The sequence below is a fragment of the Prionailurus bengalensis genome, chromosome F2, assembly GCF_016509475.1.
Source record: "Prionailurus bengalensis isolate Pbe53 chromosome F2, Fcat_Pben_1.1_paternal_pri, whole genome shotgun sequence".
NCBI lineage: Eukaryota > Metazoa > Chordata > Mammalia > Carnivora > Felidae > Prionailurus > Prionailurus bengalensis.
The window spans coordinates 22,638,314-22,664,153 of NC_057353.1; the positions used below are offsets into that span (position 1 = coordinate 22,638,314).

The following is a 25,840-nucleotide window of genomic DNA, read 5'->3' on the forward strand; positions in this document are numbered from 1 at the left end:
AGATGATAGATAGATAGATAGATAGATAGATAGATAGATAGATAGATATAATAGATAGATAGATAGATAGATAGATAGATAGATAGATAGATAGATATAATAGATAGATAGATAGATAGATAGATAGATAGATAGATATAATAGATAGATAGATAGATAGATAGATAGATAGATAGATAGATAGATATAGATGATAGATAGCTAGATGATAGATAGAGCTTACTTTAAATAGATAAAGTAAGTAAGTAATTTTTAAAAAGAGCTGTACACATGTAGCTATTTTGGTAGGACCTGCTTACCAGGGACTTAAATAGCAGAGAGACAGGGATACACAGTACACTTACTGGTGCTTTTTATGTAAAACTGGTTTATCTAGACAGCAGCATGAGAATTCCCCAATACTTTCATAAAGCAACACTACAGAAAGTGTTTTAAAATTGGGTTTTTTAATTTCCTAACATCAGAGAAATTTCTTGTTGCCTACTTTACCACTTTAATGTTATTTTGTAGTATTTCCTTATTTATCTTTCTACTGCATGTTGCTGGTATAAGTGACTTCCACAGCTTCTGGACCCACATGTTCTAACTTATAATGGGCTGCTATTTAGAATGCAGGTGTTAATTACCTACTTAACAAATCCTAGCTATTTACTTCCAACAGTAAATACAACTTAGTTTCTCCCAATTAAACCGTTTTTCCTGCTAAGGTTCCAAACCTCTTTGATTTTCCTCTCCTTTGCAAATAACATCAAATCCACTTTTGAAGGGAATATATGGAATGGCTTTAAGTGTTCTCAGCTCTGGATGGCTCAGTCAGTTGAGCGTCCAACTTCAGCTCAGGTCATGATCTGACGGTTTGTGAGTTTGAGCCCCACGTGAGGCTCTATGCTGACAGCTCAGAGCCTGGAGCCTGCTTTAGATTCCGTGTCTGCCTCTCTCTGCCCCTCCCCTGCTCTTTCTCTCTCTCTCTCTCTCTCTCTCTCTCTCTCTCTCTCTCTCTCAAAAACAAATATATATTTTTAAAAAGTTCTTTTTTAATAATAAAAAAAAAAAGCATTCTCAGCTCTAACACTAAAGATTGGTCCCTCTCATTGAAGAACACAACCTGACTATTCTAGTTTCCTAGCGTTTGGGTGACAAAATACCACAAACTGGATGGCTCAAAACAACAGAAATGTATTCTGTCACAGCTCTGGAGGCTGGAAGTCTACAATCAAGGTGTGTGGGCAGACCTGTGCTGCCTCCAGAGGCTCTACAGAGGAATCCTTCCTTACCTTGTCCTGGCTTCTGGTGGTTGCTATCAATTCTTGGGATTCCTTGGAGCCATACCACTCCAGTTTCTGCCTCCACTGTAACATAGCCGTCTTCCCTTTGTGTGTCCTTCTGTATCTCTCATGGTCTCCTTATAGGGACGATAGTCATCGGATGTAGGGCCCATTCTAATTGAGTATGACTCCACCTTACCTAATTGCATCTGTGAATAAGGTCACATTCTGAGGTTCTGGGTGTGCATGAATTTAGGAGAGGAGAGCACGATTCTTTTTTTTTTTTTTAAGTTTATTTATTTGGAGACAGAAACAGTGCAAGTGGGGGAGGGGCAGAGAAAGAGAATCCTGAGCAGGCCCCCACACTGCCAGTGCAGAGCCCAATGCGGGGCTCAAACCCACAAAGCTGCGAGATCATGACCTGAGCCGAAACCAAGAGTCAGATGCTCAACCGACTGAGCCACTCAGGCACCCCAGGAGAGCACTATTCAACCCAGTATGCTAACTTTCCAAAAGGACCATTTATCTCTACCAAACTTACTGAAATTAGGCAGCAACATCCAAAGAAATGAGCTCAATAGCAACTTTATGGGGAAGAGTGTGCCAACTTCAAACAGGAAGTTGTAAGAATAAAATTGATCTACCTCTAACACTATATACTAGCTAATAATTCTGTCCCAAACTCTGTAGTCCATAGGAAAAAAATGTATTTGGTTAGCGTAAAAATATTAGCATTTCAATGGAATTGTATGACCTCCGGAACATTCTCACATGCACTATATAATGTCATCATCACTACAACCCAATAATGTAGATGAAATTGTCATGAGAAACCCCCAGGCTACACAAGGAGAAACAGTGGCTCCCGTCTTGACTCAGGTCATGCAGTTAATTTACTAATGCAGACCCAGAGAGGTCAAGTTCTCTGACTCCTAACCCAGCATTCTTACTACGGTCAAGCTGAATTTTATTATGTGAAAGTGTTTAAAGCAATGGCTGTCGATTGCAGGCTAGACAGGAGGTCAGGGAGGAATTGGAAGCCACATCAGCATCACCTGTAAGACTTTTTTCTAGTAACTACACCTGCCCATCCCAGAACCCCTGAACAGTGTTGAAAAGCCCACAGGGCCTCACAGCTCACCCTGGTTTCCAGAACTGAGATCCACTTTAAAAATCTGTAGAAGAGCCTCTGAAGCTGATTTTTTTAATGGCATGGTTTTGTGCCTTAGGTCAGAGCTGCTCAAATTTAAATGTGCACATGAACCCCTCATGAAAACAGATTCGGATTCAGTGGGCCTGTGATGGGATCTAAGATTCTGCACTTCCAGTAAGCTCCCAGGTCATCCTGCTGGCTCAAGGACCACCTTCCGACAAGGCCTTTTAGCCTCCCGACAGAGAATACAGGAGCGACTCTGTACAGATAACAGAATGTATCTAAGGGATTGTAGAAAATGACCACACCAGACAGATATAAAAAGCAGGATCCCTCTGCCCAATAAACATCTCCTTAGTTTCTAATAAGTATAGATGTGCTTGAGCCCATTCCCATCATTCCCTGATCAGTGCTGTCAAAACAAGCCAAACAGGATTCAAATAAAGGCCCTTCTTTGGGATATGCTCTGCTTCCTGGCCTGAAAAACACCCGTCATTGTGTAAGAGAAGCTGCTGCTCCTTTCGGACCCTGGACCGCACAGCAGCCTGCCCCCAGGATCAGCTGTAAAGTGAATCACGCAAGTTTGCTGCAGGCACAGCCTGATTGGCTCTCATCCAACAGTTCCTTTGGCAGAGTGTGGCCCTCACACATCTTCTGGCTTCTGGCATCCTGTAATGTGGTCTCAATGATGTTGACCCCAAAGTATTTTTCAGAAGAGCTTTACTGCAGAGATTCATTAAAGGGAAAAATAATGATTGCATTATGGCTTTTTCTTTTCTTTGAAACTGCTGGGACAGTCTTTAGATACGGGGATCATGGTGGAAATAAACCCTTGCATTTCTCTGTCCATGATGATGGATGAACTGACGAGGCCAACGAGGTGGCCAAGGAACAAAGCCAGGTTTCAATGGTGCTTTAATTCGGGAAATTTAGAAGACTTCCTTGGAGAAACTAGAAGTTGGAGTGGTTGAGAAATAATTCAACAAATGAGCACGCTTTCAGGGAACAGCTGATATAAATGGGTTCCCCCACTAGTCTTTGCCCTGTGTGATGTCAGAATGTACACGTGAGGTAAAATTTTATAAAAGAAAATAGCTCTGGCAAATAACAGTGTGTGTCTCATAATGTTTTCATGTACCAATAAACTGTTGTTTAACTCTAAGAGATTTTTCTAGTTCTGTTCCAAACGCTGAAGTGCTTGTTAGAATTTTTTGATTTGAAGAAATACCGTTTTCAAAGAAAGTGCTGATTTAAGTCAAAGATCACTCTGGGTTTTCTACCAGCATGAGATACTCATGGAGATAGGTCAGAGCTGCTGTCTTCCTGGTAAACTTAGTGGTAAACACGGTGCCGGGGGCGGGGTTCCTAGACTAGTCATCTTTGCAGCAAATGAGGTCGAGATTCCACCCTATAAACGTAGTAACACACTTCCTTCTTGAACCCCTTTCCTCCTGCCACTGCAGTAGAAACTTCTCTTGTTTTCAGTTGCTCTCCTCCTCCAATCAGCCCTACACACTGTAATTAGTGATCTTGCTACAGTGCAAATCTGAGCATGCCGGTCCTCGCTTCGCTTTTTTTGTTTTGTTTTGTTTTGTTTTGTTTTTGTTTTTACTCCTTCCCGCAGTGCCCTCAAGCTTTAGCAAGCACCAGAATCACCTGGAGGACTTGTTAAAACATAGATTTCCGGGCCTCTCCCCAGAGTTTCTGATTCAGTACTATGGAGTGGGGCCTGAGAATTTGCAATCCCAACAAGTTACCACATGATGCCCATGCTGCTGGTCTGGGGGCCACACTTGGAGGAAAACTGGCCTTTGGAGGAGGCCCACCAACTCTTCATCAGTGCAGTCAGTGCCTTTCAGAATTTGTCCATTGTCTGACTTCTGAGAAGCACGCAGCCCCACTCATCTGTATGTCTCCACCTGCATCCAGTCATACCATACTACTCAGATCCTGAAATCAGGGTTGTAGGAAAGTTGTGAAAGTAGCACACTGCACAAATGATGGAGGCATCACTCACATGGTCTCTTTATTGATACCCTCTGGCATTGCGTTGACTAGGGCACAGCCTACACCCTTACATGTAGCAGCCCTGGAATCACCATGGACTCCTTCATGCCATGCCTCCTTGTAGATATCCCTACCCATACAAAGTTACTTGGAATTTTCTGAGCAAACCATATGTCTTGGGCTTCAAAGCCTTTGCCCACCTAGTCCTCACGCCCCATAATGCCCTTTATTCCCTTTTCTGCATTGGCAACTTCAATTCATCCTTGAAGTCCTCCCTCTCAAAGAGCGGATTTATAAGTTAGAATTGTCCTTAGAGCAAAGGAAACATTCTTCCAACAGGAAAAGGAAGAATGTTCTAGAATTTGGATACAACTGTAAATACTCTAGTGTCCAGAACATGCTAAGTGTTCAAAATCTGTTTTTTCTCCTTCAGGATTACATGAATTATTTTTTTCAAAGAACTAGAAAGTTGATAAGGAAAAATGGAGGGAGGCTTATTTCCATTTATTTTGTTCTAGTCTGGACATCTCTAAGATGTGTTTTTATATGACATAACAATAATAAATATTTTTTTAAGTTTATTCATTTTTGAGAGAGAGAGAGAGGGAGCATGAGCGGGGGAGGGACAGAGAGAGACAGAGACACACAATCCAAAGCAGGTTCCAGGTTCTGAGCTGTCAGCACAGAGCCCAGTGTGGGACTCAAACCCACCAACCGTGAGATCATGACCTGAGCCGAAGTCAGTCACTTCACCGACTGAGCCACCCAGGTGCCCCAATAATAAATAATTTTTTATTATTTTAACAAATTACTTTAACAAATAAATTTGTATTTTAACAAATTACATTTGTAAATAAACATTGCAAATCGAATGTACAGCATTCTTAAGTTTACACCTTTATAAATTTTTTTACTTCTTTTCTGTGATGCTTGACTTTTGATTACACTGATGTGTGTGTGCACATATTTATATGTAAGTATGTACATATGAGTGTGCGCATGCATGTGTATGTATTTTTGAAGTTAAAGTACAATTGGCCTATAACATTCTGTTCGTTTCAGGTGTCAAACATAATGATTCGATATTTCTATACACTGTGAAATGATCACCACGGTGGGTCTAGGTAATATCCGTCACCGTACTTAGTTACGAAAAAATTTCTTGCGATGAGAATTTATAAGACTTATTCCCTTAGCAACTCTCAAATATGCCACATAGTATCTCTAACTATAGTCACCATGCTACACACCACATTCCTATGACTTATTTTCTAACTGGAAGTTTGTACATTTTGACTCCCTTCACCCATTTCTTCACCTCTGGCAAACCATCAGTCTGTTCTCTGTATTTGGGTTTTTTTTTTTTTTTTTTTGGTTCTGCTTTTGTTAGACTCCACATATAAGTGAGATCATATGATATTTGTCTTTCTTGTGAATGTTTTTTAATGGATAACCTCCATTATTAATTCTTCTCTGTGGCTTAACGTTTTGTTGCATAAACCTAAATCTACCCTGGATCCGTACATGGAATTATCACTTCCTTTACTGGTTGAATGAACTGCAGATTCCAAATCATACTCAGCAAAAAATGTGACACAGAATAAATACAGCACTTTTCTTTAATAAAACGTATCCTTCTGTGAAGGTGAAGCCCAAAGCTAATATATAGTCAAAAGCAGGCTTCTTGAAGAATAAGATTAAAAAAAGAAAAAAGTCTGCTCAACATGATGAGAAAAGAAAGGATTAATAAAAAGTATAACTTAAACCTATAAAAAGATTATGTTGCTGAACTTGTAAAGCTGGTCTGTTATCATAAAGTGATCTATGTATAATATGAATTTCTATTGTTAAAAAATGCTATTGCTGGTTAAAGCTTTTAGGTTGACATTGGGCCACATGGAAGCAATGGAACATGACTAAGAACCTGTTTTATTCTTCTGGGTGTTCTGTGGTAGGCACTGTAAGAAATTTTATGAAAAATAGGGAGTTAGTGCCTTCCAGAATTCTAAAATTTTGGCCTGAGAAACAAAAATATCTCCTATGAAATTGTCAAATGATTATTTAAGAAAGTACTGTCCCAAGTACTGTCCCAAGAGACTCCCCACGATTTAAATTTGTCACTCCTCCTTCTGGAGTGTTAATGTGACTCCATCCCAGCACCTCCTGAGCTCTCAGTTCAAACTTCAGACTTCCGGGAGCAAGAAAATCTGATCAGGCAAGCCTAGAGCAATGGATTAACATACCAAAGAAGTAAGATTGCCAGAGCAAATACAGAATGCCTCGTAGATTTCATATAAACAAATTTTTGTAGGTTTTTTTTTTGAGAGAGAGAGAGAAAAAGCATGAGTTGGGGAGGGACAGAGAGAGAGAGAGAGAGAGAGAGTCCCAAGCAGGCTCTGTACTCATAGTGCTGAGCCTGATGCAAGGCTCTAACTTATGAACCATGAGATCATGACCTGAGCCAAAGTGAGACGTTTAACCGACTGAGCCACCCAGCCGCCCCACAAATTTTTCTTAGTATAGGTATTCGCGTACGAAAGTTTGATTCAAATATAACAGCATCCTGTTTTCTGTTTCCTAAGTCTGGCAGTCCTCCTGGGAGGCACCTCTCTGAGTACAAGCAAGGCTGCCAAGGGAGACCACGTGAGTCCAAGTAACTGCAAGATGTGTCCTCTATACCTTCTGTGTATCTGGTAAACCCAGGAAATCAATGCCATAAGCATTCAGGAGAGGCCACTGTAATGTGGAGTGCCAAGGGAGGACTTCTGGAAGGACAGATGGAGGACAGTGGGATGAAGGGGATGATGTACCCAGGAAGCATATAATATATGGATAGATTCAATAGATGATAGATAGATAGATAGATAGATAGATAGATAGACAGATATATAGATAATGTGTGGAGAGAGAGACAGAAACTATATATGTAGATACAGAGGTATATAGTGAGACACACAGAGTGGTAGCCAGGAGTTTTCCAGACTCTGTCTTGCAAACAGCAGGGACCAGCCATGGTGCGGTAGTCAGTCCCCCAGTGGTAAGATAAGTTTAAAATAAATGCTAATACATTATGTATATAGACATAGAGATAGAGAATGGATGGATAGATAGATAGATAGATAGATAGATAGATAGATAGATAGATATTAGAGATGTGAGAAAGAGATTATGAGAGAGATTATGTATGCAGCTGACCCTTGAACAACATAGGGGTTAGGGGCACCGAACCCCTGCACAGGTAAAAATCCATATATTACTTTTGGCTCCCCAATTCTTAACTAATAGCCTATTGTTGACCTGGAGCCTTTCCAGTAACATAAACAGTCGATTAACATGTACATATTTTGTATGTTATATTTATTATATATTGTATTCTTACAATATATAAGCTAGAGAAAAGAAAAATGTTATTAAGAAAACCATAAGGAAGAGAAAATACACTTATTGTCCTGCACTGTATGAAAAAAAAAATCTGCATGTAAGTAGACCGATGCAGTTCAAACTGTCAAACTGTGCTATCCAAGAGTCAACTGTGTGTGTGTATATATATATATATATATATATATATATATATATATATGTAAGAGAAAGAGAGATTAAGGAAGTAACTAACACAACTGTGAGGACCAGCAACTTTGAAATCCATACGGCAAGACAGCAGTCTAGAAATTCAGGTAAGAGTTGATGTTGTAGTCTTGAGTCTGAAATCCACAGAGCAGGCCAGGCAGACTTAGGCAGGATTTCTGTGTTGCAGTCTTAAGATCAAATTGCTGCTTCTTCGGGAAACCTGTCTTCACCCTTAAGACCTTTAACTGATTGGATGAGGCCTATCCACATTGTGGAGGGTAACCTGCTTTATTCAGAGTCTGCTCATTTAAATGTTAATCACATCTAAAAACATGTGATCTAAAAAACTAAAAATCTAAAAACCTTCACCGCAACTTCTAGACTGGTGTTTGACCAAACAACCAGATACCACAGACTAGACAAGTTGACCCATAAAATTAACCATCAAGGTCCTCAAAACAATACTGTGTAGCTAAGTGAAACAAGTATTTATTTTCCACATTTTCTATATGGGAACAGAGTCCCAGAAAAGCTAATCATAGTGCCCATGGTCACAAAACTAGTAAAGTATATCAGAACAGGTTTCAAACTCTAACCTTTCAACACTAAGCCCTATATTGACACCACCCCCTCTCCACTTCCCAGGAACTTATGAGGCCCCCTGAATCTTCATTTCTTCCTCTATACAATGAGAAATGGAATATTTCCAAATTCTCCTCTAACTTGAGTGTTCTATGATTTGTTTTTACAGCCTAGTATCAAGTTAAATGAAATCTGTTCCAAGGATAAACTCCACTCATTCTCTTCTTGTGTCCCTCCCCCCAAATCCATCATTCATTCACAGACTAAATGGAAGAATCTAAGCATGTGTGTTGTGCTTTCTTGGGGAAGGAGGGGAGGCGAAGCAGTCTACAAAACCGGAGGGCTATGCTCGCTGCCCTTGAGGGGTTAGGAGAGGCAGGAAGTTTGTGCTCAGCCCAGCTTGGCCAGTCTCCATTTTCACTCTCTGGCTCCTGAAGACTTGCAAGAAGGAATGACCTAAAAAGAAGTTACCCAATGGTTGGAGTGTGTGTAAGATGAAAGGTATCTCCATCTTTCTGTTGCTCCTTTCTCTGCAGAGTTACTGTGAATAAAATTCAAGTTTCCTTCACCAGCTTTCTACCCAATCACTTGCTTCCTAAAACCTAACCTTTTAAAATACAGAAACATATCATCATGAGTAGTGAAACAAAGCTTATCCCTGGAGATACCAGGAAACTATTAAAAGAGTGTCTTCAGTCAGAAGATAACCAAAAACTCTTCTCTCAAAGAATTGGTTTTGTACGTGAGAATAAAAAAATTAAAAGAAGAATTCGATAGTATGTGGAACTAGAATGTTTCTCACACCCTTCCCCAAATGAAAGGCATTATACAGGCTGACTGCTGACCTCAGTTTGAGCATGGATGACTAAGTCTTTTCAAACCCTCATTGAACAGCATACGAATGGAGGTGGCGGAGGATTGAATTCCTGGGTTCCTGTTACCCACAGGGCCAAAATAACGGACAGGCAACTGAACTTTTCAGTGATGCGCCTGCTTTGCATGTGTCATGCTCACATCAGTTAGCACATAAGGGCTTCATGCTAGCATGTGCAGATCAGCAGAGGGTACTTAAGCACAGATTCCCTTTTGTCCTGGGAGAGCCAAGGGAACATCCTGGAGAAGAAAGAGCTAGTAGTCAACTGAGGACCACCAGTGGAGAGGATAGCACCAGGTATTCTAGGAATATGAGAAGCTAGAACTGCAAATTTAGATGGTTCTTCCAAAGGATTTACTTTCTGGTTTGCTTTTCTTAAAACCAAAGGATTTACTTTCTGGTTTGCTATGGTTGATAGTGTCTTTAGAAATAGGATATCATGGGGCGCCTGGGTGGCACAGTCGGTTAAGCGTCCGACTTCAGCCAGGTCACGATCTCGCGGTCCGTGAGTTCGAGCCCCGCGTCGGGCTCTGGGCTCAGAGCCTGGAGCCTGTTTCCGATTCTGTGTCTCCCTCTCTCTCTGCCCCTCCCCCGTTCATGCTCTGTCTCTCTCTGTCCCAAAAATAAATAAACGTTGAAAAAAAAATTTTTTTTTAAAGAAATAGGATATCTGCTCTCTCTCTCTCTCTCTCTCTCTCTCTCTCTCAATGAATAAACATTAAAAATTTTTTAATAAAATAAAAAAGGGGCACATGGGTAGCTCAGTCAGTTAAGCGTCCGACTTCAACTCAGGTCATGATCTCACTGCTCATGAGTTCGAGCCCCGTGTTAGGCTCTGTGCTGACAGCTCAGAGCCTGGAGACTGCTTCAGATTCTGTGTCCCCCTCTCTCTATCCCTCCCCTGCTCATGTGCTCGCTCGCTCTCTCTCTCTCTCTCTCAATGAATAAATGAACATCAAAAAAATTTTTTTTTTTAAAAAGTAGATCAGTGGGTGAAATCATGATATTCTAACCAACTTCTAGTCTCTTCCCTTGACAAATGGTTTAAACTTTGGCTTATGTGTTCATGCCTTGTCCTTTTTCTGAAAGTAGAAAATTATTTATGCTCCTAATAATGTTTGTCACAGGATTTTTCCTTCCTGTCAATTTAAATAAGCTGGTTCATAAAATCCTTTTTTTTTTTTTAAAGAGTTCTTCTTATTTTTTTTTTTTTTAATGTTTGTTTATTTTCGAGAGAGTGCGAGCAGGGGAGGGATAGGGAGAGCCAGAGATACAGAATCCAAAGCAGGCTGCAGGCTCTGAGCTGTCAGCACAGAGCCCGATGCGGGGCTCAAACACACAAGCCATGAGATCATGACCTGAGCCGAAGTCAGACGCTTAACTGACTGAGCCACCCAGGTGCCCCTCTCCTAAAATTCTTATCATCAGTTTCCCCATATTGTTTTCTATTTCTGATAAGTTTTGTTTTTAAATGTGTTCTATCCCGCTAGGAAGAGAAAACCCGTATGCTATGTAGTTCAGAGCTTGAAACTCAGTTTCACCTTCCAGTTTATATTCATGAAGGAAGGAAGAAGAGGGTAGGGAAGAGGGGAGAGAATGTACCCACACTGACCTTCAGTGCAAAGCACAGACGTTTCCATGTGCTTTTGTGGACTATTGGACATCAGTGAATTTAAAGCAGATATGAAATTGTATCTAAATGGGGGATAAACAGTCCAAGTGTATTTCATTTCCTCTTGATGCTGGCCAAAGACTGCATCCAGACACATGTCCAGCATTCCTTGCACTTATCCGACTTTACATTTTATAGGTTGCTTCATGTGCATTATCTAGTTTGATCCTTACCGACCCTGGGAGGCAGACAAGACAAATGTGGTTCACCTCATTTTACAGATAAGGAACCTGAAGCTCAGAGAGGCAGCCGGCTTGTCCAAGTGGCCCACAGAGGTAGAGGCATGTATTTTAATTCCCTGTCTTGTGTTCTTTCCACCACAAAACACCCAGTAACACCATTATATCCCTTCAAAGGATATCACATCAACAAGTTGGTGCAATTGAGGCAAGTCTCCCAACTGCCTTACTTCCTCTCACTGATATCAATGCAACCAATGTTTGGTACCTATTAATGCAAGTGTCAGGGGCCCTAATCTTAACTCCGTGTGATCCTCTGAATTTCTGTGTTTATGTGAAGAATTAACGTCATTTTCCAGGTGATTCAAAATGAAAGAAAAGTTTTTTCCAGAAAGACTGTCTATTCCCAGTAACCAAATGCTTAGAACAGAACAGGGCAATAGTTTTCAAAGTCTTCTCATCTGACTTTTTATTTCTTAAGCAACAAAAGTATATTTTGGCCATTCAACCAAATGATAGGATCAGTTGCAATTTGTCCTTGGTATAGATGGCACACATGACTGGAATTAGCAAAAGGTGGTGGTTTAGAAAGAGAATCATCACACGTAAGAGGTGAAGGGGACTGTGGAGGGGCACCTGGGTAGCTCAGTCGGTTGAGCATCTGGCTTTGGCTCAGCTCATGATCTCGCAGTTTGTGGGTTTGAGCCCCGCATCGGGCTCAGTGCTGACAGCTCGGAGCCTGGAGCCTGCTTCAGGTTCTGTGTCTCCCTCTCTCTCTGCTCCTCTCCTGATCGTGTTCTGTCTCTCTCTCTCTCTCTCTCTGTCTCTCTCTCTCTCTGTCAAAAATAAATAAACATTTAAAAAAAAATTTTTTTAAGAAAAAAAGAAAGAAAGGGACCGTGGAGATGACCTAGTCCATATCTCCAAGGGAGTCAGCCAATATCGCACAGATAATTGTTTGGAATTTCTGCATTTCCCCTTCATTTGCCATGTGCAGACCTAAGTCTGCTTGGTAGAGCTGAGATACACAGCCAGCTCTGGAGTCCAGTTGTTGGAGGCGACAGGAGTTCAACATCTAACTTGTGCGTGGTTAGGCTAAAAGAAGTAATGCCTAAGTGCCATAAGGGTTTGCTATACTAAAAAATATCCATGTTTAGAAGTGTATCCTGTAGCTTAGACCAAAATGCCACATTTATTATATTTATTTTGTTTAAACACTACAATAAAACAATAAGCTCGCATTTGGCTTATTGCACCACACATCATCTTTGGTATATATTGAATAATTTATCTAAAGCGCTGTCTTTCTGGGAGAACTCCAAGCTTCACAAGATATTTAAAATAACCATTTCTCTAAACTGAGAGCAAATGGATTTTGACAGATTAAATTTGAACATGAGACAGAAAATAATGCGCTTCAGTACCTATGGTTTCTTTAATATGAATATGGGGTTGCTAAGAGCTTGAGTGTTTGGTATTTTTAGTCATTCTTTTCCTTCAAGAATGTACTCCAAATCACGTTGGGCATGTGCTGAATTTACAGGTATAAAGGGCAGCCGTGTTTGTTAAGTTGCCATCATCTGGCCTATAGACTGTATTAGGACTCTACAGTGTTTCATTAGTTCCCCAAGTTAGCTACTGAAGTCAAATGAATTACAGTCAAAATGTGATTGTGGAGCCAAGGAAAACTGAAGGTCCACCCTGGACCATCCAATTTTGCCCTTTGTCCAAAAGGTTGGAAGATAATGGAATGGCTTCATTTGTAATTCTACTCTTCTCCTTGATCTTTGAAGTGACAGTCATTAGTAAGATGCATCCAAAATGGGCAGGTGAACAGATAAGATATAGAAAACCTAGAATATGGATTAATGTAAGAATGATGGCAGCAACCCCAGTACTTAAAATGCCCACTTAATATAATATACTTACTAAACAACAGTGTGACCACCTAGAAAATACAGAGGGACTGGTTTCTTATGGTAAGAGCATAAGAATGGATGGGACCTGGCCAGTGCTCCCTAAGGAATCTTGTAGTGACAGAATTTTGTTAGTGCCGCCCCGCCATTGGCCTCTGTGGGTGGAAATTTGAGGTGAGCATTCCCAACTTGCCCTTAATAAACCCTCTGAACCCATTATCCATGGGTTTATCTAAACCTTCTAGGAGGATGTCTAACTTTAGCCTCCACAATCTCTTAGAATAGGATGAATAGAACCTTTTTTCTACTGTGATTCATTGATCCACATTTTTAAAGGAAATTCTGAAGGATACTCAAGTCAAAAGTACTTACTTTAGTTTTGTTTAAGAAAAAGATTTAAAACACTAAGAGTAAAATACTGTTCTTTAAGTTAAGGAAACATACATCTTTATTCAATATCCGTAACACACTCTTACATATGTTATACTGTGGTTTTACTTGAGAGAGATTTGAGGAGAAAGATGGAAGCTGGAAGAACAGGAACAAAAAAACAATGAAAGGTATAAAGGAGGCATAAAAGGAGAATGGGTAAGGAGAGTAACCCAGAAGTAGAGAAACTGACAAGGATAAAGAGAAGAAAATGGAGGGAGAAAGATGAACAAGAGAAGACTCTTGTTTAGAAGTCCTGATGTCAGAGACAAACTAATTTTTTCATGATCTCAGGTTTGCTGCGCTGTAGGGTCTCAAGCTGCTTAATCATCATCCTTTGAAATATTTACTTGATGCTGAATCTTTAAATTAAATGGTCACTGTCAGGATATTTTTCTTGGAGCTGCACATAGTAACTGAGACCAATGACAGCTCCCAAGACCATTGACAAAAGTCAGATGAAACCAAGCAAGCCAGACCTAATCTAGGTAAGAGAGGCTTCCTATATCACCAAGAATTGTGTGTCCCAGATGCACCATCTTTACAAACCAAAAAAGTGCTTCCTCCTGTTGCTCTCAAACTTTCGTCTTCATTCTCGTCCTTATAAATCTAGAACACCAGCTTACAGTAAAGAAGTCCCTACTTGGGCTGCCTCTATTGTGCATGGTTCCACAATTTCCCACATACCTGTTCTTGGCCTTTGTCTTCCCAGAAAGATGCTACCAAGTTCCCCTATTCATTTCAGCCTCTAATAATATGGGTACCTTTCATTTGTTTAGCAATATTTGTGTGTCATGCAATTTTCACAACCACCATGTAACAGCTATGACTGCTGTCTTCATTCTACTGCTGTCTTTCATTCTAAAATTTATGAGATTTTCCTTGACTAAATTAAGCTAGCTCTAATCTTCCTTTCCCACACGATGCTGGCCAGAAGTCCGCACCTCCCAGGATGAAGGCTGTACTGACTTGGTTCTGCCATCAGTGCTTACCGCATAAATGGTATCTGTTGTACAAGAAGCATTGTTGTACTGAGTGCCATAGTATCTCTCCATGTGTAGGTCTGCATTCGTGGTTTTAGTTGTAGACCAAAGCTTCTAGAAACCACAAATTCTGTCTAGCCTATTGTGCCTCTCAGGCAATTTCACTTAAAGAAACACAAACCGGGTGGTTGAGAGAGAAAAATAACCGACAACTAAGAGAGGAGAGGTTGCTCCCCAAAGCGATTCCAAAGGGTGGTTACTGACACAGGTGTGCCTCGGAGCAATGGCAGGGGTGAGGGAATGGACTTTTTTCAAATTTCTTAGGCCCTAGAATTTAAATGTTTACTGTGTTGGGCTTCTAAGTGAGATGAACTCATAAAAAGTGAAAGTGTTTGCATTGGTTAGGGAATTTTAGGTTGTAAAATTCCCTTCTTGCAATATCTTGGAGCAATCCAGATCATTTAAAGAACGGGGAACCCATATGTCTCCCAGCTGCCTAAGCAACTAAGAGGATTTGCTAACTTGGACTTCCTTCTCTTTTCCAGATCTTGGCCATCGTGTCTATCCTGTTCATCGTACTCTCCACCATTGCTCTGTCTCTCAACACTCTTCCAGAGCTGCAGGAAATGGATGAATTTGGACAACCCAACGACAACCCCCAATTAGCACACGTGGAGGCTGTGTGTATTGCTTGGTTTACCATGGAGTACCTTTTACGCTTCCTGTCCTCACCAAATAAGTGGAAGTTCTTTAAAGGCCCACTAAATGTCATTGATTTGCTGGCCATCTTGCCATATTATGTCACCATCTTCCTCACGGAGTCCAACAAGAGTGTGCTGCAGTTCCAGAACGTGAGGCGCGTGGTTCAGATCTTCCGGATCATGCGCATTCTCAGAATCCTGAAACTCGCCAGACATTCCACAGGCCTGCAGTCTCTGGGGTTCACCCTCAGACGGAGTTACAACGAATTGGGCTTGTTGATATTATTTTTGGCCATGGGGATAATGATATTTTCCAGCCTGGTGTTTTTTGCTGAGAAAGATGAAGATGCTACCAAGTTCACCAGTATCCCAGCATCGTTTTGGTGGGCCACCATCACCATGACCACCGTAGGCTATGGTGACATTTACCCGAAGACATTATTGGGGAAAATCGTGGGAGGCCTCTGCTGTATTGCCGGGGTCCTGGTTATTGCCCTTCCCATCCCAATCATCGTGAACAATTTTTCTGAATTTTACAAGGAGCAAAAACGCCAGGAGAAGGCGATTAAAAGGAGAGAGGCTCTTGAGCGGGCCAAGAGGAATGGCAGCATCGTTTCTATGAACTTAAAAGATGCCTTTGCCCGAAGCATGGAACTGATAGACGTGGCCGTGGAGAAGGCAGGAGAGTCGGCCAACACGAAGGACTCGGCTGATGATAATCACCTCTCTCCAAGCCGGTGGAAGTGGGCCAGGAAAGCTCTGTCGGAAACAAGCTCCAACAAATCTTTCGAGAATAAGTACCAGGAGGTTAGCCAGAAAGACTCCCACGAGCAGCTGAACAACACTTCTTCCTCCAGCCCCCAGCATCTGAGTGCCCAGAAACTGGAGATGCTGTACAACGAAATCACCAAGACCCAGCCTCACTCTCACTCGAACCCAGACTGCCAAGAACAGCCCGAGAGGCCATCTGGGTACGAAGAAGAGATAGAAATGGAAGAAGTGGTCTGCCCGCAGGAGCAGCTGGCTGTGGCACAGACCGAGGTCATTGTGGACATGAAGAGCACCTCCAGCATAGACAGCTTCACTAGCTGTGCCACCGACTTCACAGAGACGGAGAGGTCGCCCCTGCCACCACTGTCCGCCTCTCACTTGCAGATGAAGTTCCCGCCCGACCTCACAGGGACAGAAGAGCACCAAAGAGCCAGGGGGCCCCCATTTCTCACACTAACCAGAGAGAAAGGGCCTGTGGCCAGGGATGCCACCCTGGAATATGCTCCAGTCGACATAACTGTGAGCCTGGATGCCAGCGCTTCCCAAAGCGGGCTCCACGGCCCTTTGCAGTCTGACAGTACCTCCGAGAGCCCTAAGAGTTCGCTGAAAGGCAGCAACCCGCTAAAAGCCAGATCCCTCAAAGTGAACTTTAAGGAAAACAGAGGCAGTGCCCCACAGACCCCGCCCAGCACTGCCAGGCCACTGCCGGTCACCGCGGCTGACTTTTCCCTCACCACCCCGCAGCTCATCAGCACCATCCTCTTAGAAGAGACCCCCTCCCAGGGAGACAGACCCTTGCTGGGCACCGAGGTTTCGGCACATTGTCAGGGACCTTCCAAAGGGCTGACCCCTCGGTTTCCCAAGCAGAAACTCTTTCCTTTCTCGTCGAGAGAGAGGAGGAGCTTCACGGAAATAGACACTGGCGAAGACGATGACTTCTTAGAGCTCCAGGGGCCAAGACGGGACATGCAGGCCGACCCCAGCCCAAACTGCTGTGCAGATAAACCCAGTGATGGAAGAGACCCTTTAAGAGAAGAGGCCTGTGTGGGCTCTTCCTCCCCCCAGGACACAAGTCACAACTGTAGGCAAGACATTTACCATGCTGTGGCTGAAGTAAAAAAGGACAATAGTCAAGAAGGGTGCAAGATGGAAAACCACTTGTTTGCCCCAGAAATTCATTCCAACCCAGGAGACACAGGTTATTGTCCCACACGTGAAACCAGCATGTGACTAGTTACAAAAGCAATAAAAAAAAAAAAACTTGTTTCTTAAAAATGAGGTAATAATGCCCATGAACTAAAAAAATGGGAAGCCCCCCCCCCCAAAAAAGTGCATAAAATGTTATTTTTGCATGGCATGAACAGTTTAGTTTAAGTACTGTTTAAATAAAGAGTCAAGACTGCATTTTGTAACAAACACAAAATGACTGAGGAACGGTGAACAAATAAAGAGAGCTCTATTAGGAACCAGTATTCTGCAGTGTCTGACATTTTTGATCCTTTCATTTCAAATTGTAGACAGATTTTCAACTTTTTGCTTTTCTGTTACAATGAATTTTAGAATTTGCACATGAAAGGATGAAATGTCACTGCATGTATTCATAATTATGAGGATCGAGGTGCTTTGAGCTTGCAAAATGCCTAACTTTGTAAATAATGGGACCTGGGATGCAAAATTGTCAAGAACATACGGAAACAAGTTTCTGAGACACAGGTACTTCCTTCACAGCTACTGCCCCGAGGGGCTGTACAGACTTCTTGTTGCGAAATTGCAACCTCTTCTTAAACCATCTCACATATCTTGCTTTGGGTCATAAAGCTCTTATAAGTACATTTGTTTAAAGGAATACAGTATTTTTATTGTGACATAATTCATAGGGTGCATTTTTCTTTTGTGCTTCTGCTTACTCGTGGCATTTGTGGTTCTATTTATAAATCATGAAAATAGGCAAGATTTAATGACCAGATATCAACAAATTTGAAATTTAAGCTTGAAATTTTTCCAATTATATATCCTGCCACAGCCTAAAAACCTGAAAATATTTCAAAGGCTATACAACTAAACTTTTTATTTTTTAATGTCACTCCACATTTGGAAATCACTTTCTTTTTATTTTTTTTTTTTCAGTTGTATGTTGGCCATCTAAAGATGATTGTATTTTCCACTTGTATCCAACATCAACTGTTCTGTCTAAAGAACTAAAGATAGAATGCAGATGTGCCAAAATGGGAATTCCAAACGTGATTTTTGATGAACTAAAAGCAAAGCTATTTAAGTGAGACTGCCACCCCTCTCATAGATAGCTGGGTTCAGAAATGAGTTACCATAAAAAGAGCCCTGGCCTGGCAACAGGTCACCCAGTATTTCCCAGTGGGGAGAGGGACGGCTGCCGCCTGGGGAGGGCTCCAGGTGCCATAGCACCTGCCAGTAAGTGCAGCAACTGGAAACACCCTCGTGTTTCCAACGTCCCCAAGCATCATCAGGATCACCGTTATTGAAAGCCACTTCCAGCATTTTCCACTGAAAACACTGAAATCCAGAGGACTTAAAACACTTGCTGGTGGTTACCCTGCTGGTGAAGTCTGGACTAAGAACCCAGGTCGTTTGAACGCATTTTGCTTCGCAGGAAATTAAGGCTCTGATTCCAGATCTGCAACTACCAGATGTGTGATGCTGGACAAGCCTTGTAAAACTCTAAGTCTCAGTTTTACGCCAATGAAACCCAGACAAAACTATTTCTAAGCTCCCTTAAGACTCCAAATTAATATGATTCTTTGGTTTCTCAGGAACGTCCAAGTTTTGCCTCAGCATAATGCATTTTGTATGTATGTGTGTGCATTGTGTGTGTGCGTGTCTATGTATGTGTGTGTGTGGTTCATGGAAAGAGTTGGGGAAATTCTGGACCAAATTTAAAGCACAACTTTTATTTAAAGAAAAAATGCTAAATTTTATTCTGTTTTTCAAATTATGATAAAAACACTAGAAAAGACAACCCACATGTTTAGATCATCAGGCTTTAAGGAGTAACATTTATTAGCAGAATCTGGTCATTATATCTCAGATAAGAAAACAAGTTAGATGCTTAGTTGAGATCCAAGCATCCCTACTGCTAAAAAACAATTTTAAATATTTCTTTTTCACTGTGCTTAGAATTTCGTAAGGTTTTCATGTTTGTCTCAAAACACAACCTGTTGGGTTTGTGGTCATTAACTATTGATATTTACATTATTCATACTTATTTCAGTGTCTAAAGCAAAATGTTGATCTGTTTTTGTAAATCTAGAGTGTTTGAATTTTCTACCTAGAGTTTTTTAAGTCAGTTACGTCTGCTGTTAGAAGAGCAAATAAGTTATGAAAAGCATTTTCTTTACATAGTCTCATGAATTATTTTTTAATGTCTGTTATTGAGCTAAATTTTTTTTAATTTATCTGTATGCACAGGTGGATTTGTCTTACTGCCCCGATGATGGTTCACAAATGCCCACTTTCATGTGTCCATTAGGCTTTCTACTGAGAACCTTGCTCCAGAATGCTTAATGTTAGAAATCTTGCCTAGATAAGGAATCCTAAACATTGCACCTTGGAAGCATTTTCCCTAAAAAGTTTTTTCCCTTTAATATTTTTTTTAGTTTCAAAGAGTTTTCAAGAACATCTTATGGAAAGCTTGGCTTTCACTTCTTCTTAGCCCTTCTGAGCCTAAAAGTCTTCAGCTAGGAAAGAAAAAAATGCTCCTCTAAAAAAACAAAAACAAAACAAAAACCTGACTTTGTTGTTTCATAGGGAGGCAGTTTGGGAACTAAGGGATCCCAGAATGCACTTCTGCAGCACTTGCTAAACCTTTTCAAAGAACTGCACCTGACGCAGAGAATGAACGTGTGTATGCCTGAGATGGTCTGCAAATATACCAAGCACAGAATTCTTTCCAAGTCTTATTTTTACATTAAAAATTCATGTAAATGCTGCATTTTACTCCATATGTTTCAATATAAAAGAAATGATGTTTTATATTGCTTATCAACTAGTAAAACTGATACTCTTATAACTTCATATACCTCTTTTGTACCCCCCTGGAAAATATATCCCTAGTTTAAGAAGCACTGCATGGATGACAAGGACATAGATTGGCTCCTTGAGGACCCTGGGAAGTTTCTGCTGCTAGGAAAGTGTCCTCATTGGTAGCTAGCTCAGTGACCAAGGACAAACTTCAGTGAGTAGAGACTATTTGAATGAATGAAAAAAGAACACAATCTCAAGAACGGTTAACTTGATTCTTCTAGCTATCTTAACAACCAGTGAAAATTGCCACAAGATCATCTTAGCTCAAAAACTGAGATCAATCATAAAAGTATAGAAATGGGAACATGGATAAATGTCTCGGGTTGGATCGCAAATACAAGAGTGACATAATTGAGTGAGTCCCTGGAGTTGACCTAAATGGTCTCTAAATATTTCCACTAGAAATTTCTCCACTCTGGCAAAACCAACTACTTTGAAGCCAGCATTCAGATCAAACATTATCCTGATATGACTAGATCTGGTTACAAGGAGAATTTATGCCAAATGTCTGTTCCCATTAATTTCTTGTCAAAACAGTCTCACTCTCATGTAGACACAAGCTGGGGAAAGCCAACAATTCAACTATTTTCACTTGGAATTTGAATATCAAAAAAAAAAAAGCCTTATATATGTAGAGTACCTTCTAATTTCTTGTTGAACTTAATCCTCACAACAGCCTTCTGAATTAGCTATCATTTATCAATAAAGGACCAGAGAAGTTATGCATTTTGCTCACGTTGACACAGGTCACTGGTGAATAGTAGAACGTGGCCTCATCCATGTCGTCTGGCATCAAGTTCAGCATTCCAACATACGATAGTATATTTCATTACGGTTTTTCCTATTAATATCTGAAATTATGTAAAAACAAACAAAAACAAAAACAAAAAAAACCTAGAAGTGCATTTATAGTCCTGCAGTTTGCTTAAAGCAGCAGTGTGTCATGCCAAATAGTAATGACTAGAGATAAGTGATATTGACTGTCTTTAGCACATACGTTTGACAAATTTAGAATTCTCGCTTTAAGAGCCACACGCCTGGGTTAAAGAAAAGAATCCATAGCTCATGATGTAACATGACATACTTATTACGCAGAGGGCTCAAGGAAGCCACTTGATTTTCTGAACAAAAACAAGTAGAATTTTAGAACTGCCTCTAGCCTAAGTTCAAATATTTTGTCTACTTGAATTTGTTATTTCATTGTTCGTTCATTCGGCAGATACTAGGTGAGCACCCCGATATTACTAAATACTAGGTATTACACCCGTGAATACTAGGTGAGCACCCCTGTATTCCATAGAAGATACTGTGCTTGGTGGTAGAGTACACCCCTTAACCTCACGGAGCTAACTGCCTGGCCTCATTTACAACCAGGCTGAGGATCATTTGGGTCACTGAAAAATGTCTCTTTCTGAACATGGAAAAAAAATCACTCAATTATCAAACCAGGGAAGCATATGACCAGAACAAGTGAAATACTTTTCCAACAAACTGTTTTCCTAAGAAACAGACAAGATGGTATGAATGTAAATCTGATACGTAATTATCTTTGAATCACAATTTAAATTACACGTGAGACAAATTGTTAACCTGATTGAGGTTGCTATCCATATTGTCTGATAAATAGAAAAATAATTTTTAATCGGATATATTGCTTGTCAAAATAGCTAATAAGGGTCTAACACTAATAACTAGAGCAAGATTTAATACCAGTGAAAAGTCTATAACACATTTTATATTTTAATAGTTTGATGATGGTTATGCAGTTAAAAACAACCATTTTAAAGGTTTTTCTTAATTCCCATTAACTATAGGCAACATTTTAGCAATGTATCACTATTCTCTGTTTAGCCCTCTAAGTTTCTAAATGCAGGATATTTAAAATTCAATTATATAGCTTGACTCAAAGGATTTATTCACGAGGTCCATGTAAATTTGAAAATACATTGGGTATCTTTCCATTGTAATTGTCCTCACCCAAACAGAACTAAGAAAAGAAAAAAAAAAAGAAAAAGAAGATTCTACAATATCCAAGTAAAAAGTGGACACATTCAAAGTCCCTGCCCTGATAGGAAAGAGGGAAGGCCCCAACTCTAAAACCATGGTTCTATATTACTGAAGTTAGTTCTTACTATAATAGAATGCCACCCTGCATTATAATACTATTGGTTTCAATAATCGTTTCTTCTACTTGCCTTTTTTAAAAACAGCCTGAGTTAATTGCATAAGTCCTATTTACCATTACCATTAATGCATAATCTCTTCATTATTAAGTCTCAAAAGGTTTTAATCTATAAATACACATATAAAGGGAAGTGGGGGAGATTCTCTTAGTAATAAGACAGCCCAAGGTCAGCAAAGGATACAAGTACCAAAAAAAGGAAGAAAGGTAAAGAAATGTGTGAGTAAATTAATGAGGTTTTTTTAAGCATAGAAATTTATATTAGGTACATGTATGTACTTTCATAAAATTTAGACTTACTATTGACATGAAATTCACAATTGAGACCATAATTCCAATTTTAATCTCTGTCCTGAAGAATTTGTTTCTTATGATTTAACAGATACTCCCAGATTGCTGTGATAAAATATTTAATTCAACTAACATTTATGCTCTACCATGTGCCAGAAATTAATTTATGCACAGTTTATCCCTCAATTTTACAGTCTACCAGAGATTTCTATTTAAAAAGATTATATTCCCAAGCGAAATCCAATTCCACAGGGAGGGCTGGAAATAGTATGTTTGAGTTTATAGTCTGAAAATTCCTATAATCTATTTTTATGCTCCCTCAGAATCAAATGATTTCATTCCCCAATCTAGAATCTGAATGACCACCACATACACTTTCTAAACATACATGCTTAAAATTAGAGCTATCTGTCTGAAATCTAGTGACGGTGTATTTCAAGGTAGATATTGCCCTCTTCCACCAAAGGAAACACTATTCTAGCAAAAATGATGTTGAAAATCATTTTTATACTCACATAACTGTTTCATTTGACTTTTTAAAAATCTTAGCCTATATGCTGTGCCAGAACCCATCACAACCTGCTGATCTGATGAAAACGTAATGCCGATCTGAGCAAGTAGTTTATCTCCCATCCACTATAGGCAGTGCTGGCAAACGATATGCCTAAATCGTTCTTTTAGTTATTTTTGTTTCATCTTAACCTAAAAATATTTTGAGGTGGCATACCAACCAATAAAAATCTACTTTCAAAATTGAGATTCAGGGAAACAGACACAGAATAGTGAAAAGAGTCCAGAGGCAAACACACAAATACAGAAAAGAGGTCATGGGCTGCCCTCTGCTTTTTATTCTTCATGTTGAGCACCTCCTAGTGGTCAATCTGAGAGAAAGTGGAATTCTCTATTTGCCTAGAAAAGAAATGGTAATGAGAATTTGAAAGAAAATTTTCTATCATTTTACAACTTCCATTACATATGCATATAGCCAAAATCAAAACTACATCCTAGACATTTTTGTAGACCTGTTTTTCAGTGGTCATTTCTCAGTTTTTCTTTTTCCAAAATATCTGATAAAACTGTTGCTACTTTCTGCAAAGCGCTTTCAGAATATTTCTACCTGCCGCCTTCAAATCAAAATAGAATCACAAGTTTCGCTCAATATTTAGCAGAGCCCCAGTGTGGACTCTGGCTGCACACTAAATGCTACTTTGACCTTTCCACTATGAGTGGGAAGCTAGAGAGAATGTGAAAGAGTGATTTTTTTTTTCTTTAAGAATCATGAACCTGTGAAGACAAAGCCACTGGGTTGATTAACTCCAAAGCCCACAGTCTCCATTTTCCACTGTCTGAAGATTACGAATAGAACCCAAACTGCCCCTGAATTTACCCTGGTGAAAAAAATAGATGGTTTCTAAACTCCCAAGAGACATCTGTGGGTGCTGGCCAGAAATTCTGTTACAGCCAGATTTCTGCCATCTTTAAACCAAGAGGCTTCTAACATTCTTATTTATAGCATATGGGTTAGGCTGATTTTAACCTGCAAATACATCATAATGTTTAACTGAAGTCAGGAGGATTTTTAGAAAGAAAACACATATATAGCAAGTATACGTACTGGGGCTCATTAGGTTAAGCGTCCGACTTACTGATTTTGGCTCTGGTCATGATCTCAGGGTAGTGAGGTGGAGCTGACAGCGTGGACCCTGCTTGGGATTCTCTCTCTCTCTCTCTCTCTCTCTCTCCCTCCACCCCCAATTAAAAAAAAGAATTGGCAGAATTTTCCTATTTATTTCAAGACCAAAGAAAGGAAAAAAAAGAAAACCTATAATTTATAACACATTCAGGTTTGTCGTACAATAGCCACATTTCAAATTTATGCAATTTTAAAGAGGTATTATATTAAACCATTAAAAATTCAACAGTGAGTGTAGAGAAAAGGTTTATAAGCAAACATAAGGTACCATTAGCACACTGAAGCATTTTTAATAATCTTTCATTTGACTGTAAAGACTGTATCTTGCTCTTAGCACCTTGTTTTCAATCCGAAAGCTTTTCTGTTTTATATCGTTGCTTGAGTGTTTGCTTGCTTGCTTTGTTTTGTTTGAAGAAGTGAGGGTAAGTGGAAAAACGTGTTCAAATGGGAAGTTACTGGACAACTTATTAACATCACCTACTGTGCCCGGGGTTACAATGGAAACCATTTATAGAAGGGACTTGACCTCACTCCCTTCTACTTTCAAGTTTCACGATCCTGTTTTGGAAACAGATTCTTTTGATCAAACTCAGATCCTGCTCATCCAGGTTTTCAATTTCTCTCTTGTCTGTAGTGTCCACCAGTAATCCTTCCTTAGGGTCTGCCTGATTATGGTACTTCAGGTATCAAGTCAAGGGCAGGACCAATTGAGCCATTAGCAATAGCAACTTGAAGCCCATAGCAAAGAGTAACAGGAAGCTGTCCAGTGGTTAGAGAAGCCTAAGGACAAAGGAAGTGTCGACACAGGGTGATGATACAGTTTGACCGACAAAGCAATGACACTATATATTTCTCTCCCTATTAACAAAAGAATCATTTTTAAAGCCTCTAGTAAGTTCTTGAACTTCAAAGGTAAATAACTAGGTTGATGAGAAAAGTGGTGTCTAAGCCACTGATTTGTTACCAGGTATCATCCTAAATGCACATTCCACTAAATTTCTGTGTGTAACCAATTAATGTGTCTGTTTTTAGGGCAGTATCCAAAAAGGAAAATACCAATATAACCCTGTTTTCTTTTCAATGGTAACAAACATTTCAATCAGGGAAAACAGATATTATTCTGGTAGTTTTTATATGCTTCTTGGCCAAAATTGTAATAGTAATTTATAGAACTTCAGCAAAAGATATTAGGGGTGAAGAAAAGGCCATCTTGAAATAATGTACTTTGCTGTACTTCCAATTAGAAATAATTCAGATTTGGATTCAGATTTCTTTTTAAGTTCTTTGTATAAAAATATCTTTAGGTGGTCATTTGAAATTAATATTTCCCATTTTACTATGAGTTTCTTAAAAAAGGCTACTATAAATTAAACTAGATAGTATATAGTTAACCACCTACCACAAACCTGACAGGAGGTATTTGTTTTCTTTTTTGAAACTATTCCAAAAGAAATCATTCAACTTGCATTTGTGTGCTAATTATTTAGTCTTCTAAAATTTTTCTGTGGCTTTCTAAACA

General features: G+C 39.9%; 1 protein-coding gene across 1 annotated transcript in view; it reads left to right on the forward strand.

Annotated features, from left to right (window-relative positions):
• KCNB2 (potassium voltage-gated channel subfamily B member 2) overlaps positions 1-17,578 on the forward strand; it is a 360,887-nt gene extending 343,309 nt beyond the window's left edge. The window contains exon 2 of the mRNA XM_043601193.1: positions 15,173-17,578. Within this exon, the coding sequence (XP_043457128.1) occupies positions 15,173-17,329 (2,157 nt within the window). The 3' untranslated portion in view covers positions 17,330-17,578. The remainder of the gene's footprint in view (positions 1-15,172) is intronic.
• The last annotated feature ends 8,262 nt before the right edge of the window (positions 17,579-25,840 follow it).